Raw genomic sequence first — 16,320 nt, 5'->3', positions numbered from 1 at the left:
TAGTTCCATCCCTCACAGCCCTGGGTAGGAACGCCACACACTGAACTAGGTTGCCCAAAGGCACTCCCAGCCTGGACTCAAACACTTCAGGGGCGGAACATCCGTAACTTCTCTGGGCAATGTGTTTTAGTGCATCACCACCCCTACAGTGAAGAATTTCTTCCTTATATTTAATCTAAATCTCCTCAGTTTTAGTTTCGACCTGTTACCCCTTGCTCTGCCACTAAACTCACTCCAGCTTTCTTATAACTTTCTATCATTACTAGAAGGCTGCTACAAAGCCTCCCTGGAGCTTAGTAACTCAAACCTAATGCCAACTTATTCAATTATTTTCTCATGCGATCCTATCTCAAATAAATAATTGGAAAATTATTAGATCTAATACAGTTAAGATTGGCCTTTGATACTTCTTTAGGATGAGAAGTTGCTTTGCTCAGCACTAGCAACCGAGTATAACCTTAGTGTAAAGATTAGTGTTCACACCATCAGGAGTTTTATGTGGTTTTGTATGTCTTTATGTACGTTCAAAGAGCTTATGATGAATCAAACAGAAGGAAACTTAGAGTGGATCCACAGGAGGGCCACAAAGCTGATCAAAGGGATGGAGTAAGCTATAAGTAAGTCATCTGAACGCTGCCATTCCTTATCCATCGCTTCAGCAATGGCTCCTCCCCCTCAACACTCCACCCTCCGGCCTTCTGACGTTAAGACACACGTGGCCGTTCGCCATCGGTAATTCAGTCCCTGTGCAGCCGCCGTAGAGGCTGTTGGCCGTGCTGGGAGGCTGCCGCCATGGATTACAGAGCTGAGGTGATGAGGGAGGCCGTGCCTGGGCAGTTCGATGATGCGGAGAGCTCCGACAGGTCTGTGGGCAGGCAGCGGGGCAAGGAGAGCGATGGGCTTTATTATGGCTGGGTGAGGTGAGGGGGGGCGGCTTCTCTTTTCCTTCTCTTCTCCAGGCTAAACGATCCCAGCTCCATCAACCGCTTCTCATAAGCCTTGTGCTCCACACCCTTCGTAGCCCATGCTCCAGGACCTCCATATTGTTATTGTATTGTTGTTAGGGGACCAAAACTGAAAACAGCACGCATAGCATTTGGTCCTTTAAAGACAGATGAAGTGACAAGCATCTCCTGGAGAGCTAACATGCCAGCATTGCTTCCTGGAGAGCTAATATCCTAGCATTGCTTGCTGTGGTAGGTATACTGAATTTGTTATAACCGTAGCAACCTTTTATACTTATATCAATCTGTACTCCTTCACAGTGACCTTACAGAAGATGCAGAAACAATTCAGGAAGATGAGTTTGCTGGGAGTTGCCAGTCAAACTTGTGCAAAGGAATCAACACGAAGGAAGGGGATAGTGATGATGGCAATGATGAAGAGGAAGAAGATGATGACTGGGACTGGGACGATGAGGTGGGAAGACTCATGAAGTGCCACAGCAATGCTGCTGGATGCAATCCACAGGTATGCTGAAGGCTGTTCCCTGTGTAACAGCAGTATCTGAAAGCAGATAAGACTAACCCAGAGGTTTTGTTCGATTTTGGTGTTAAGCTGAGTATCAGTTCTAGTGAAAATTTGTCATCAATGGAGTCTCATTTCTTTGCATTTGTTGTTATGACGTGTTCTTTGGGTAGTCAAAGCTGCTCTTGGCTTCCTCGTCTCAAACATTTTTGCTGGATTCTGTGTCCCTGCAGCAGTTTTCCTTTGCTCCCTAACTTTCGTGGCCTTTCTACCTTTGTTTATCCCGTCTAGTTTCTGCTAATGTTGCTTTCTTTTTTTTTTTTTTTTTCCCTGGAATTTGTTCTCTGTGACTTTTAAACATCTTCCCCACCCTTCCTGCTGAATGTTACGACAGTATCTGCTTGTCACATCCATGAATTATGCTTTGGACTGCTTTGTTGTTTAACACTGACAGGCAGTTAGGTACCATGGAGCCACTGTATCTATCTCTTTGGCAGGACAGGGTGGGGAAAGAAACAAAAATAATAAAGAAAACAAGAGCCTTGTGGTTTTGAGATAAGAGGAGTTTAACACAAGAATCCACCATCTTGGGAAGTTCTTTCTGTTCTTTATCTTCTCATTTTTTGTTCCTGTTTCTGTCTGTTACTCCCTTTTATTTAAAGATGAAAAAGTGCTTATATGAGAGGTTTGCAGCTCAGTTTTCTGACTAAAAGTAACCTTGAATTGGGGCACTTCTTGGAATCCATTTCCTCACTCGTTCTGGTTTTCTGTTTATAGCTATGGGTATAGTAGGTACTTGAGCTGACATTTCCAATGGTACTGTCTGTGTATAAAGGGACTGTTTAGAGAAGGCAACTTACATTGATGACTCCTTTGTTTCAGGCAAATAGACAGACCTCTAGTTGCTATTCAGCAAAAATGTCTACCCCTACAGACAAGGCTTTGAGGAAATTTGAACATAAAATTAATTTAGGTGAGTATAATTGCGTTGTCTTCCTTTAAGAACACAGATATCGCTCTGTGAGGTTCTCAGATGGATTCTGCTTTCTTTAAGCCAAGACTGACAGGTTGTCTGACAGGTAGAGGTTTTGAGACAAGTAAAGAGATTTCTCTCCTTTTTGTGTACTTGTTTACTATGTGTTTTAGCAGGACACGGGGAAATGGTTTTAAGTTGAAAGAGGGAAGATTTAGGTTGGATGTTAAGGGGAAGTTCTTCACTAGGAGAGTGGTTAGGCCCTGGAACAGGCTGCCCAGGGAGGTTGTGGATGCCCCATCCTTGGAGGTGTTCAAGACCAGGTTGGATGGGGCCCTGCGCAACCTGATCTAGTAAAGGTGTATGTTTGGTGGCCCTGCCAGGCAGGGGGGTTGGAACTACATGATCCTTGAGGTCCCTTCCAACCTGGGTCATTCTGTGATTCTGTGTTGAAAACAGCCTGTTAAGGCAAGTTGTAGCTGTGACTGGGGCTCTTTAATGGAACAGTAAACAGTTGCATTTCCTTCATAATTAAGTGGTTCTAAAATGAAGGCTGCAAAGAATGGTATGTGTAGCCAAACAGCAGTTTTACGTAGTTATCAGACAAACACTGTTTTGAGTGTGCCATGGGAACAGAAACTTGGAGGCTGCTGTGTCATCTGGCATTGGATTGGTGTAAGAGAAAGGCGGATTAGTTTAATGGTAAAATGTCACAGAATCACAGAATTATCAAGGTTGGAAAAGACCTAGAAGATCATCTAGTCCAACCATTACCAATACTTCCCAGCTAAATCATATTCATCAACACAACATCCAAACGTTTCTTGAGCACTTCCATGATCGGTGACTCCATCACCTCCCTGGGCAGTGCATTCCAGTGCCTGACTACCCTTTCATTCATACCCTGTCAAAGAACACCACCTCTGGTTGGCATTGCATCCCCAAGCTCGTGAGATTACAATAGTTGTTATGTTGCATTCCTGCTTTGGAGTGTAGTCAAAACAGATAGCTAGGTAAACTCGTGTTTAACTAAGCTTCTGTGGTAAGCTTCTATCTTTCGAGCACCCAATTGGCTGGTTATGCATAGATCCATTTGTGTTTGAACACTGTGCTGTGACATACTGTCAGAGAATTGCAGAGGCAGTTCCAAACAGAAAAAACCTTCTTCATATCTTATGTGTTTTTCAGATAAGCTGAATTTTGATGACTCTGTTATAAACCGAGTCACAGAAAAGTCTAGACAGAAGGAAGCAGACATGTGAGTATTACACCATCTCTATATTCACTGATGTAATTTGAACTCAGAAGAGTTCTTATTATTCCCTAGCTTGATCTTGAAATTTGAATAAATTTATTAAGGAAAAGAAAACTAACTCGTGAGCTTTCTTTGAGACTGTTATCTTCTCTTTGAATCAGAATGGCATGTTTTACTTTGTTAAAGTATGGGTGGGTTTATATTGCTTTATTTTCTCTAGGTGCCGAGTCAAAGATAAGTCAGACAGAGCAACAGTAGAGCAAGTAAGTCCTTAGTGCATCATATTTCTCTTTTGACCGGAATAAATAATCTGGAATCTCAAAATCAATGGTAAAACAGCTGTAGTAGAAGCCTTGCCTTGGAAGTCAGTTGCCTTTCTTATCCTAAAGAAGCTTGAAGTTGTGGCTCTCTTTCTTGTGTGAAAGTTGCACTTGCTCCCATGACTGTTTTGGAGCTCAGTTTTGTGCTTGGCATCATGATTTGATGGTACATGCAATGCAGAATTCCGTTTTAAGCACTTACTGAATTCCAAGCATCAAACAGAAAATGCTGGATTTGCTTTCTTTCCTCCTTTTTTTCTTCCTTAAGGAAGGCTGAACTGTTACTGGCCTAAGGCCACATAGCTGCTATATGTCTGCTATTCCATATTTTGTCATCTGGTGCAACTATAAGTGGGAAATCATTCTCTTAAGTCTGTTGTGAAGATAACTCAAGGACATATACTTATTCTAACTTATTTTTTTTAAATAAATTGAAGTGTTATTCTAGAATCTTGGCAAAATTCAGTATGGCAGCTGTTTGAATTGTCATTTGATCCTTAAGAATAATCTGATGCTTATTCAGCATCAGAAGAAGGGGTTGTAGTAGTAAATAAGCTTAATTCTCTTCATAGAGTGCACTTGAGGTGACTGTTCTTTGTTTAACTTGAGGTGTTGGACCCAAGGACCCGAATGATTCTGTTCAAGATGCTGAGTAGAGGTGTCATATCAGAAATCAATGGCTGCATCAGCACAGGGAAAGAGGTAAGTGTTGTTACAAATGGTGTGATAGTCTTTCTCAGCAAGCTAGGTAAGATATTTATTGAAATGTTTAGTTTTTCTACTCTTATTTTTGTGTGTTGCTCAGTAGGAAGTTATTTTAAGATGCAATTTACAGAATCACAGAATGACCTGGTTTGGAAGGGACCTCAAGGATCATGTAGTTCCAACCCCCCTGCCTGGCAGGGCCACCAAACATACACCTTTACTAGATCAGGTTGCCCAGGGCCCTGTCCAACCTGGCCTTGAACACCTCCAAGGACGGGGCATCCACAACCTCCCTGGAGGTTTAATTTACATTAAAGGAAATCAGTTTCCCCAACGATGAAGGATTTCTCAGGATACTTAAATTTGCCATTCATTCTGTGTTGCAGCTGAAATTATTTACAAACTCTATATGTATGTACAATACTAAACAATGCCTGAAAGACATACAGTTGTAGGTTGTTCTTTCTTCATGCAATACTATTGCATTTGGATTGTATCAGTTTTGCATCTCTTAGTAGTTTAAAATGCTGTTAAACTTAAGTTGTTTTACAAAACTATCATGTTTGTGTACTGCTATTATCAAGTTACATGGCAGATAATTAAAACCAGACCAAAGTTTTCTAAGTCTATTAATAAATGGCTTTTAGGATGCTTTGTCTCTAGGCTGATCTGGTTTTCTTCCAGGTCCTTGGATGCTGATTAAAGGCATATGTCCACCCTGTGTAGTGGTGTCAACTTGAGGTGCTTGGGCCATGCTTTAGGAGGGCCTAAGTAGTGCACAAGTTCCAGTAATTTCCTGTACAAAAGGGGTTGTTTAAATCTCATAATATGGTATTTTCCAGAATGCCAGAAGAAGATTGTGTCAACTCAGGGCTTTTCTTCAATGATGTTTCTTCCGTTTTTAATCCAATAGGCTAATGTGTACCATGCCAGTACTGCAAATGGGGAGAACAGAGCAATAAAGATTTACAAAACCTCTATTTTGATGTTCAAGGATCGGGATAAGTATGTGAGTGGTGAGTTCAGGTGAGTTGGAGTTTGGCTTCATTTTGTTGAGCAAGGGAGGTTATTTTGAAAGGTGGTGAAATGACCAACACTAATCCTGCATTGATTGGCTAAGGGTCCTCTTTATTTTTTGTTTATGTGTTTAAAGATTTCGTCATGGATATTGTAAAGGCAACCCAAGAAAAATGGTGAAGACATGGGCTGAAAAAGAAATGAGGAATTTAATAAGGTGATTGTTTCAGTTTTTATTTCATCATGAAATAATTTGACATTACAGGAGATGCTCTTCTATTGCTAGGTCAAGCTTATTACTACATGCTGCATATATTACTACATGGCATGTGTGGAACAATCAGAGGATCAGGCATAGCCAGCATGGGTTCATGAAGGGCAGGCCCTGTTTGACCAACTTGATCTTCTATGATCTAGTGACCCATCTGGTGGATGAGGGAAAGGCTGTTGATGTGGTCTACCTAGACGTCAGCAAAGCCTTTGACACTGTCTCCCACAGTGTTCTCCTGCAGAAGCTGGCAGCTCGTTGCTTGGATGGGTACACTTGGCTGGGTGAGGAGCTGGCTGGAGGGCCGGGCTCAGAGAGTGGTGGTAAATGGAGTTAAATCCAGCTGGTGACCGGTCACGAGTGGTGTTCTCCAGGGGTCAGTGCTGGGGCCTGTCCTCTTCAACATCTTTATTGATGACCTGGATGAGGGCATTGAGTGCACACTCAGTAAGTTTGCAGATGACACCAAGCTGACTGGGAGTGTCGATCTGCCTGGGGATAGCGAGGCCCTACAGAGGGATCTGGACAGGCTGGAGAGCTGGGCTGAAGCCAATGTGATGAGGTTCAACAAGACCAAATGTTGTGTCCTGCACTTCAGCTACAACCCAGAGTGGCACTACAGGCTTGGGGTTGAGTGGCTGGAAGACTGTGTAGGGGAAATGGACCTGGGGGTATTGATTGATGCTTGGCTGAACATGAGCCAGCAGTGTGCCCAGGTAGCCAAGAATGCCAATGGCATCCTGGCTTGCATCAGAAACAGTGTTGCCAGCAGGAGCAGAGAGGTGATTGCCCCCCTGTACTCAGCACTAGTGAGGGGAAAAGTTGAAGTAAAGATACTTCTCTGGCTGTTTGTGCTCTGAGCTTGTTTGACATATACACTCTCTGGCTTGATTGAAAAGTGAGGAGGAGCTAGAAACAGCTGCTGCTGAGTAACAACACACTGTGTAATACAGGTTAATCCTGGATGAACAGTGCAAAGATTCTTTGTCTGACCGAGGGATGCTTAAAAAAGGATTGGTGCCAAATGATGGTGGTTTTTTTTTGGTGTTCATTTTTCAGTCTTTGTGAGTTCTTTGAGCATATGAGCCCTTACAGTGTCTGATGTTTGAAGCAACAGAGCTGCTGTAGGCGCTATTGCAATGCAAATAGTAGAGTTAGTTTGTATTTATCTCTTTTATGATTTTGTTCCTGTATTGCAGGTTGAATACAGCACAGATACCTTGCCCGGAGCCAATTATGCTAAGAAGTCATGTGCTTCTCATGGGCTTTATTGGTAAAGGTGACAGGTATGTATCCTTTGAAAATCAAAATGATTCTTATTAGTAGCTTTCCACAAGGATTTATTAAAAACAGACCAATGGGCACTTTCTGTACTATTTCTCTAGGCCTCTGAATTGAACTTTATTGCTCTTATGTGTGTATGCCACCAGTAGGGCACCCAGATCTTTGCCAGCTACTGCAGCAGAAAGTCTGAATGATTCTCAAACAACTCTAACCAGAGAACAAGGGCTAGAAAGGCTTCCTAATTTCGTTTTGTAGTGCAAACGTTAATGTAGCACAGCCCAACTTCTTAGCTAAGGTTGGAAACAGAGATACAGTATCTTTGGCAATCATGTATCAAGCTTTGCTGCCTTTCGTGCTAATTTGCTTGATGCACTGAGTGAAAGGATCAGGTACAGCAATTAACATATTTGCGGCTGGTATGAAGAAGAAAAACACTCACTTTCTATTATTTCTCTTGTAATTTTAAGGCCTGCTCCTCTGCTGAAGAATGCTCAGTTGTCTGACTCAAAAGTCCGGGAGCTGTACCTGCAAATCATCCAGTACATGAGAAGAATGTACCAAGATGCCAGACTTGTTCATGCAGATCTCAGTGAATTCAATATGCTGTAGGTTTTTAAACTTTGAATTGTGACATCTGAAATGTATGTGTTGGCAACCTCTTTGCATATACTTAGAGAGCACTAATCTGCCTGTGAGGGAGGGTGGAGTTCTTTTTGTGACTGTTTTCCAATTTATCAATTATGTAGCTTTTAACTCAGCCCCATGCTACTCTGGCTCTATTATGTGAGATGCACGCTTGAGAAGTATGTTAAGTTTATTTGCTGGTTCGTAATCACAGAATCACAGAATTGTAGGGGTTGGAAGGGACCTCTAGAGATCGAGTCCAACCCCCCTGCCAAAGCAGGCTCCCTACACCACGTCACACAGGTAGGCGTCCAGGCAGGTCTTGAATATCTCCAGAGAAGGAGACTCCACCACCTCCCTGGGCAGCCTGTTCCAGCGCTCCGTCACCCTCACTGTAAAGAAGTTCTGCACATTCGTGTGGAACTTCCTATGCTGTACTTTCATCTCATTACCCCTAGTCCTGTCCCCACGCACTACTGAAAAGAGACCAGCCTCACCACTATGGCTCCCACACCTCAGGTATTTATAAACCTGGATTAAGTCCCCTCTCAGCCTTCTTTTCTCAAGGCTAAACAGACCCAGTTCCCTAAGTCCTCATAGGGGAGATGCTCCAGGCCCTTCACCATCTTAGTGGCCCTCTGCTGGACTCTTTCCAAGAGATCCCTGTCTTTTATGTACTGGGGAGCCCAGAACTGGACACAGTAGCTAAGAGTGAAACATGCTTTGTTCCCTGTCCCTCAATAATCTCCCATGTAAGAGTGATGGAATCAGTGCAGCCCTGCATGTTTATCCGCAGGTACCACAGTGGGGATGTGTACATCATTGATGTGTCTCAAGCAGTGGAGCATGACCACCCGCATGCATTGGAGTTTCTGCGAAAGGATTGTGCCAATGTTAATGGTGAGCGGGCTGCACTTGAGTGCAACAAGGTGTTTTTGTGTCAGTGTTTTCTTTGTGCATGTGTTTGTTTTTAAGAAGGTGAACTGTATTCTTTCTTACATTCTTTGATTTTATAGATAGCCCTGGCTGTTGAAGCTGCCTGTTCTTAGGTTTTTATGGATTGTTCAGGGTGCTGTCTTCTATGCCAAGTTCAGTCAGTGCAGCCTATTTTGCTAGAAATTATCTGAATCTCATATTTACAAGAGAAAGAAGAGACCAGAGTCCTAGTCTGCAGCAGCACCTGCATTGATCTTAACTTCCCTTACATTTGAAGGACTGTGCAGACATACTAATCTGTGTCCTTCTGCAAGTGTGGAACCCACAGCTGGAATTCCTCAACTGACAAGAGTTGTGTCACAAAGTTCCTTTCACTTACTTTTCAGGTCAGCTTAGAAGGTGAAGGCGTAGAGTCATTTATTAGAGGTCATAGATTTGTCTTAGTACTTTTATCACAGAATCACAGAATGACCTGGGTTGGAAGGGACCTCAAGGATCATGAAGCTTCAACCCCCCTGCCTGGCAGGGCCACCAAACTTCCATGTTTACTAGATCAGGTTGCCCAGGGCCCCATCCAACCTGGCCTTGAACACCTCTAGGGACGGGGCATCCACAACCTCCCTGGGCAGCCTGTTCCAGGACCTCACCACTCTCCTAGTAAAGAAATTAATTAATTCTGATTAACAGGATACCTTTATGGTATTTTTCACTAAAATATGTTACCTTCATGGGAGTGTACTTAGGTTATGCAAGAGTCAAAGATGTTCTGGTTGGCTGTGTTTCTTCCCGAGAACACGAAATCAGTCACATCAGGCTGATTTCTCCTCCCCCCTTTCTTTACTATGATTTTTCCAATTGTACAGAGCCATTTGAAAGTCTGAAGAAATTGTGTACACTTTGATGCAGCATGTTTGTTGATACCCATTATTCTAATTGTTTCTTTTTCTTCTTGGCCCTTTCCATTACTCCCTTCTGACTCAGATATTTGCACCCTTGCTCTTGTTTTTATGCTTTTTGGCCTGTTTTCCCTAGATATCATTGCCACAGTGACTTGCAGTGTTCTTGATTGTTTCTCTTTTCTCTGCTACTGCAGCTTTCTCTGTGTAGTTCTCCTACAGAGACTGTAAAAGACACCTTCAGGCTTTGGGCATTGCTAAGACTTGTGGTTCCTTGAGCACGGAGAGCTGCCACCGAACTACATTTTTTTGTTGTTTGTTCTATGATTAATTTCTCATGGGGGCACATCTTCTAAGAGCATTAGTAGGGAGCTATTACTAATTAGTCCTCAGCGTGTTGCACTGCTGTTTTTCAGTACTGAAGTAAAACCTTCAAAATCATTTCTGCTTGACTCATGAAAGCAATTCTGAGCGTGGTAACTGAGAAAAATTCTGATCTAGTAGTGTCTCCCATGTGTCTTTCTGTTTAGGTGGATTATAAGCAGGCTGTACTGTTTCAGTGGGTATTTCAGATGCTCTTTGCCAGAAGTTTGAGGTCTGTGTTCCTTATTATTTGAAAGACATTTTTCATCTCAGCCACTGCAAATACTTAAGTTTATCTTCTATTGTTTACTTCCTTCTCTTTACCCCCTACTCCATTCAGTGTGGCTCCTAATGAAATTGATTTGAACTTATATTTGCTCTTTTTGATTCTTCTTTCAGTATTTATCACTTTGGGAAAGTTGTACTTTTTGTTGTTGTAACTGTAACTGCTGCATATATTGCACAACACTTACAGTTTTTTGTCTCTGCCCTTGATTTCTGATAGGCTTTTTCCAGAAGCACAATGTTGCGGTGATGACTGTGAGGGAACTGTTTGAGTTTATTACTGATCCTTCTATCACAAGTGAGAACATTGATGACTATCTATCAAAGGTAAGACCACGTGGCATCGTTGCTTAAGGAGATAGACTTGAATGGTCAACTCAGAACTGGTTCAAACCCCTTCATTCTGTTTGCTCTGTATCCTGTTATTGAAGTTTACTGGTAAATGAGATGCTGGATGCTCTGCAGATGGTGGGATGAATGGAGAAGGGAATGACTCAGAGCAACATTATTCCAAAGCAGCCTTACTAGCCAAATATAGTGACTGATGGGACATGCTTATTCTAGGAAGAGGTAAACTTGCTTGGTGCTGCTGGCAGCACCTACACATTTCATATGTGGCAGTCAATCCTCTGTTCCCAGTTAAATGTTTCTTTAAAAAGGGGGGAAGGAAAATTAAAAACAAACAAACAAAAAAACCCAAATCAATCAAAAATGGTCTTCCAAACACCACTGTGGCATGGGGATTACCAGATGTTGTGTTCTTTCCCTCATCCTGGAGGCTGAGTGAATCAGAACTGTACTTTATCATTTCCCTTTACTTGTGCTTCTCTGACCCGCTCAATGTGCCCAATAGTGAGAACAGCATATCCTAGGACTAGGCACTGCTCATTGTGTTCCCCTTCCTGCTATCTCTTCTAGTAATGTAGTCATGCTGGACTTGCTACAATTTGGTTTAGATGGAGCCCCAAGCTCCTCCAATTATTAAAGCATATCTGCAGTTCTAAGTGTACTTTGCAGAAATGTCGGCTACCATTAGGTGTCGCTCAAGGCATTGCCATAGGAAGGTTGGGCAGTTTTGTGAGCCAGTCTGAAATGCTGGGACAAATACAGATGGGAATAGTTGGATTAAACGATGCGATTCTAAAGAGTGATAACTGTATTGTTTTATGTTTCTTTAGGCAATGGAAATAGCATCAAAAAGAACAGAGGAGGAGAGATCCAGTCAAGATAAAGTGGATGAGGAAGTAAGTGAGGATTTTTGTTCCTGCTATGAAATGAAAATTAGCCTGTCCTCTTCTGAACAATGAAAACTGTTCTGTTTTCTTTGGCAAAATGAACCATTGATAAACAGAACACTGTGGTACTGATATGTCCTGAACTAGTTGGGATATGAAGGATTGAGAGATACAGTGTGTAAAAGCTTAAGTAATGTTGATCAGTTGCTAGAAGGCAAATGGTCATTTACCTAAACTGGTATGTTTGCTTGTAGCTAGGTCTCTTGATGTATCTTCTACTTCAGGTTTAGTTAAAACCAAACAAATAAAACCCAACTAAGTGGGAATCTAATCACAGAATCACAGAATTGTAGGGGTTGGAAGGGACCTCTAGAGATCATCGAGTCCAACCCCCCTGCCAAAGCAGGTTCCCTACACCACGTCACACAGGTAGGCGTCCAGGCGGGTCTTGAATATCTCCAGAGAAGGAGACTCCACCACCTCCCTGGGCAGCCTGTTCCAGTGATTGTGTCAGTGTTTTCAGGCTGGTGATACAGACCACGAGAACTCCCATGATATTCAGGTGCATGCATTGACTAAATTGTTTGTCTGTCATTGTTCCCAGTCTACTTCAATTCTTCCAAATATTGTTTTTGTCCCTTGCTTTTACATTTAATGAGAGCCATCTTAAGTCTTCTCTATTGGTATTTTGGAAAACTGCTGATGTTCTGGGAAAGGTGAAAATGAAACTGTTTTAATTCATTATTTTTTCAGTCTTAACTGTCCATTTGAGAAGAGTTTAAAAACCAAAAAGTCATGTGCGCACAAAAATAAAACAGCATCTTAGTGTTGGGCAGAGCTTATATCAGCGAGAACCTCTTTGTACCAGTTCAGCCAGCATTGATCCTTGGAGTCTATGTTGCTTGATATACCAAAGGCATTTTCTCTTGGAGCTTTACTGACTGCTTCTGGCTCAAGCTTGGCCAGTTAAAGACTGTTGTTTCCAGAGATATCTTGAGCATACAACTCCTTCTGAATTAGAGGGTCAGATGTTAGTTTTTAATACTCTTTAGCAAACAATTTATCCCTTTGCATATGTGAACGTACTGCAGTGTCCTGGAAGAGCAATGGTTAAGTAATAGTGAAGTTTAAGTTCCTTCTCAGACTTCTTAGTTTAGACAAACTAGTTTGTACCACTTCACTTAGAGAAGAACAGGTAATTTAGAGCACACACTTTGGAGACAGGGTCTGTTCTGGCTGCACAGCACTTAGTCTAGTAGTTAAAATCATAAAGCCTGCTTAATTTGCTCTAGGATTGTACTGATACTATGGAAGAGAGGAGCAAAATACTTCAGTCTGATCTAGTAGTGATTTAAGTTTGCTGCAAGACAGTCTGAAAATGATTGCCTGACAAATGCACCGGTATAGTACTTTCTTGAGTTGCTTCCAGTGAAGTGGGAATTATTACATAAAGACAGTAAGTTGTAACAGCATGTTTTAATGGAATTGCTTCCTGAGGGCTTTGCATACATAGCAGTAAAAACACTGGGGAAACTCTTAGGATATAAAACTCAAATCAGTTGAGAGGAAGTTGGAGGAATTGGAGAAGTTCCTACATGGCTTCTAGTAATGACACTAACGTGGGAGCCTTATTAATGATGAGCTGCAGTGGTACATAGGTTGCAGGTGAATAATCTGTTCCAGCAAAATAAATAGTAATAACCCACAATTCTAATGGTGGTGTGTGACTTTGTGTTTGTCTGAGCTTCTCTAAGTAATGCATAATTAGTATGGAAGAACATCGTGAAACTTTATAAATCACTAAATCTGTTTTCCCTTTGCTTTCCTAGGTGTTTAAGAAGGCTTACATACCTCGAACTTTGACTGAAGTTAAAAACTATGAGAGAGATGTAGATATAATGATGAAATTGAAAGAAGAGGATTTGGCATTGTGTGTTCAGCAAGATAATGTGAGTGTGTGTGTGTGTGTGTATATATGGTGTAGAGTACTGAATCCAGTGTCGTACCTAAAATTCTCTGGCTAATACTGGTACTTACATTGCTATCTCTCTTTGAGACTCTGATTTTCCTTGGATAGAAAGATGCAAGGCTCACATTTTGCTAAAATAATTTCCTTTCTGTGTCTCTGAGTGTAGATTCTCTACCAGACCGTGACAGGATTGAAGAAGGATTTGTCTGGTGTTCAGAAGGTGAGAGGGTCTCTTTGAAATCCTTCATTGTAGTCATTTGCATAGAAATACTTAAGGGAATACAGAGAATGCCTCATTTTGCAGCTGTGATCATGGAAGAAACCTCTTGTCTATGGAGTGACTCTTTCTGCCCATTATGTGGCAGCAGTGTAGACTAAATGGAAATATAAATCAGTGAAGGGATCGTGCTGTTGGCACAGTTTCCAAGTGTAGTTTAAGAATAAGTGTGTTTTGCAGCGTAGATATTTGTGTTTGCACTAAAGTCTATGTACAGTGCCTCCAAGGTAGATTTTGGTATGATCCAACTGTAATTAAAAATTGGCTTTCATCTATGTTAGCAAATTGCTGTATTAACTTATGGAAATCAGTCTGGGAGTGCCAATACATCTGTGCTGTGAGCCCTAACCTAAAAGTTCCCTTGTTGTATATTCTAGATATCGTATATTCTAGATATCCTGTTCTTAGTTTGAATTAATCACTTTTTGACTCTTCTTGAGACTCAGTGATAGCTGTAGTAGTAGAAGAAATGACACAAGTTTGCTCAAGGGATTCTCTGTAGAAGATTATATATATATATATATTTTTAATATATATATATTTATATTTTACACTGAAGCTCCAGAGTTTGGGTTTGAGATAAATCCATCTTGGTGCATGTTGCAGATTCCTGCACTTCTAGAAAAGACGACGGATGAGTCAGAAACGGGCTCTGATGATGATGATGGTGGCAACTCAGAGGGCTCTGATTCAAGCTGTAAAGAGTCTCGGCATCCCAAAGATCTTCCTGCTGCAGTTATTATGGACAAAAAGGTCAGTTGTCCAGAAATTATACATTTTTTTCCTACATCTGCCCACGTGACAGGAAAAATCTACAACTAGTTTGTCCTACTTTTAGTCTGAAACAAGCTGTGAGCTTTTTTCCCCTCTGAAGAGCAAGAGCAGGAAAAGCAAATTTCATGATGGATGCTTTATTAATGATGTTTTTGTCTAGAGGAACATTATACCCTATTATTTGCTAGCTTAAACAAAGCTAGAAGAGAGATCTCTGCAGAGAACTTTAGGGCTATGCAAAGCAGAGCTTAGTGAAACCTGGGTGGGTCTTCAGCCCCTCTGGCTATGCTTCCAGGCTTTGGTGTGTGCAGGTTGGTGGATGTGGCTCCTGGTGAACCACCTTTTGCCCAGGAAACTGAGACCACCTGATCTATGCAGCTGGAGACTTGGTGACAGTGTTTGTACTACAGTGGCTTTTGTTATACTGTTGGTACAGACTGACAAGCATTGCCGTGGGGAGAAGACTGACAGCGGGTGTGCAAGGGATATAACATGTTTTTCAGGTTTTGTTTTCCAAACTACAGAACAAATATCCTCAGTTCTTGTGGTGCCGTTCTGTGGAGTATCCCCTATGGGTGAGAGCCTCGTGGCAACTTTTTAGGTGCTGTGCAAAGAAAGATGAAACTTGGCTTTAGTAGAGTTGGGAGATTTTGTTTGTTAGATTTGTGGATTTGTTTGTGTGTATATATATATATATATATATATATGAAAGATAGTGGGCTTCAAGTCCATGAAATGAAATGGCAGTGCTTTTTTAGATACTTTTTGTACCAATCTAAAGCAGCTACCTTTCAGGTATGAAGCAGGGAGGCCTTGGTCTCTTCTTAGCCTTATGGATAAGTCTTGACCATCTAGCAGAAATTCCAATGTACTGCAGTTACATAGTACTCTTTTCAGCCAGTCCTGATGATGATTGAGTTGCTCTGAGTTATCAGAAGTTACTGGATCAGTACTTTTGTTTGATGAGTAAAAGCATATCCTACTGTAGCCCTAGGGGTAGCAGAAAACTTGGATCAGGCTTTCTATTGTAATCTTTGCTATAAATAGCGTGAGTTGAGTGCCTCTTGTTGCTTTTCTTAAAGGCTGCATGAAAGTCAGGTTTTAACTAGTTTGAATTTTGTACCGTCATTACCAGTGTGCAATTCCACCCCCACACTTATACTTCCTTTTTCCTTTCCTCTCCCCACTCCTGGAGTCATTTTTGTTATACCCACATTTTTAATGTGATGTATTAATTAATGTAAAGATTGATAGGCCTGCTCACAGTCTTTTATTCCTGCTGGCTTTGAATGGATGGTGTTTTGCTTCTTTATAGGAGAGGAAAAAGATGGTTAAAGAAGCCCAAAGAGAAAAGAGAAAAAACAAAGTCCCAAAGCATGTGAAGAAGCGGAGAGAGAAGACTGCAAAAATGAAGAAGGGCAAATAAGATCAACGTTGGCTTGGGAGATGGACTCATTTGTTTCTCACTAACGAGTCACCTTTTGTAATTAAAAGTTCTTTATTTACATACATACACAGTACTAAAGTACTAACTGTGAGGGTGGTCTCAGGGACAATGTTGTGTGGTTATCTGAACAGAATGTATGCTATGGTTTTAGCAGCAGGAAAGAACAAATTTAACACATTTGTGCTTTTAAAAATCCTTTTCACTTGCAGATTCAGCCTGTTGTTA

General features: G+C 41.5%; 1 protein-coding gene across 1 annotated transcript; it reads left to right on the top strand.

The window, feature by feature from the left end:
* The first annotated feature begins 759 nt into the window (after positions 1-759).
* Positions 760-16,161, top strand: RIOK1 (RIO kinase 1). Its single transcript, XM_015854636.3, has 17 exons — positions 760-863; positions 1,266-1,470; positions 2,350-2,440; positions 3,629-3,698; positions 3,916-3,958; positions 4,625-4,717; positions 5,634-5,746; positions 5,874-5,954; positions 7,205-7,291; positions 7,757-7,894; positions 8,710-8,813; positions 10,614-10,720; positions 11,572-11,637; positions 13,458-13,577; positions 13,764-13,817; positions 14,481-14,627; positions 15,964-16,161. Exons 1-17 carry the CDS (start codon positions 793-795, stop codon positions 16,072-16,074), a joined length of 1,701 nt encoding a protein of 566 aa, XP_015710122.1. The 5' UTR covers positions 760-792; the 3' UTR covers positions 16,075-16,161.
* Positions 16,162-16,320: the final 159 nt, after the last annotated feature.

The sequence above is a fragment of the Coturnix japonica genome, chromosome 2 (assembly GCF_054131305.1).
Source record: "Coturnix japonica strain WE chromosome 2, WE-NBRP24, whole genome shotgun sequence".
Classification (NCBI taxonomy): domain Eukaryota; kingdom Metazoa; phylum Chordata; class Aves; order Galliformes; family Phasianidae; genus Coturnix; species Coturnix japonica.
The sequence above is the reverse complement of the archived record's forward strand: the minus strand, read 5'-3'. Positions and strand labels throughout refer to the sequence as shown.

Excerpts from the sequence above, each read along its gene's own strand:
- RIOK1 (XM_015854636.3), top strand. The coding sequence starts at position 793 with ATGGATTACAGAGCTGAGGTGATGAGGGAGGCCGTGCCTGGGCAGTTC. Across the intron at positions 7,895-8,709 it reads CTCAGTGAATTCAATATGCT|GTACCACAGTGGGGATGTGT; the intron begins GTAGGTTTTTAA and ends GTTTATCCGCAG. Across the intron at positions 8,814-10,613 it reads GGATTGTGCCAATGTTAATG|GCTTTTTCCAGAAGCACAAT; the intron begins GTGAGCGGGCTG and ends GATTTCTGATAG.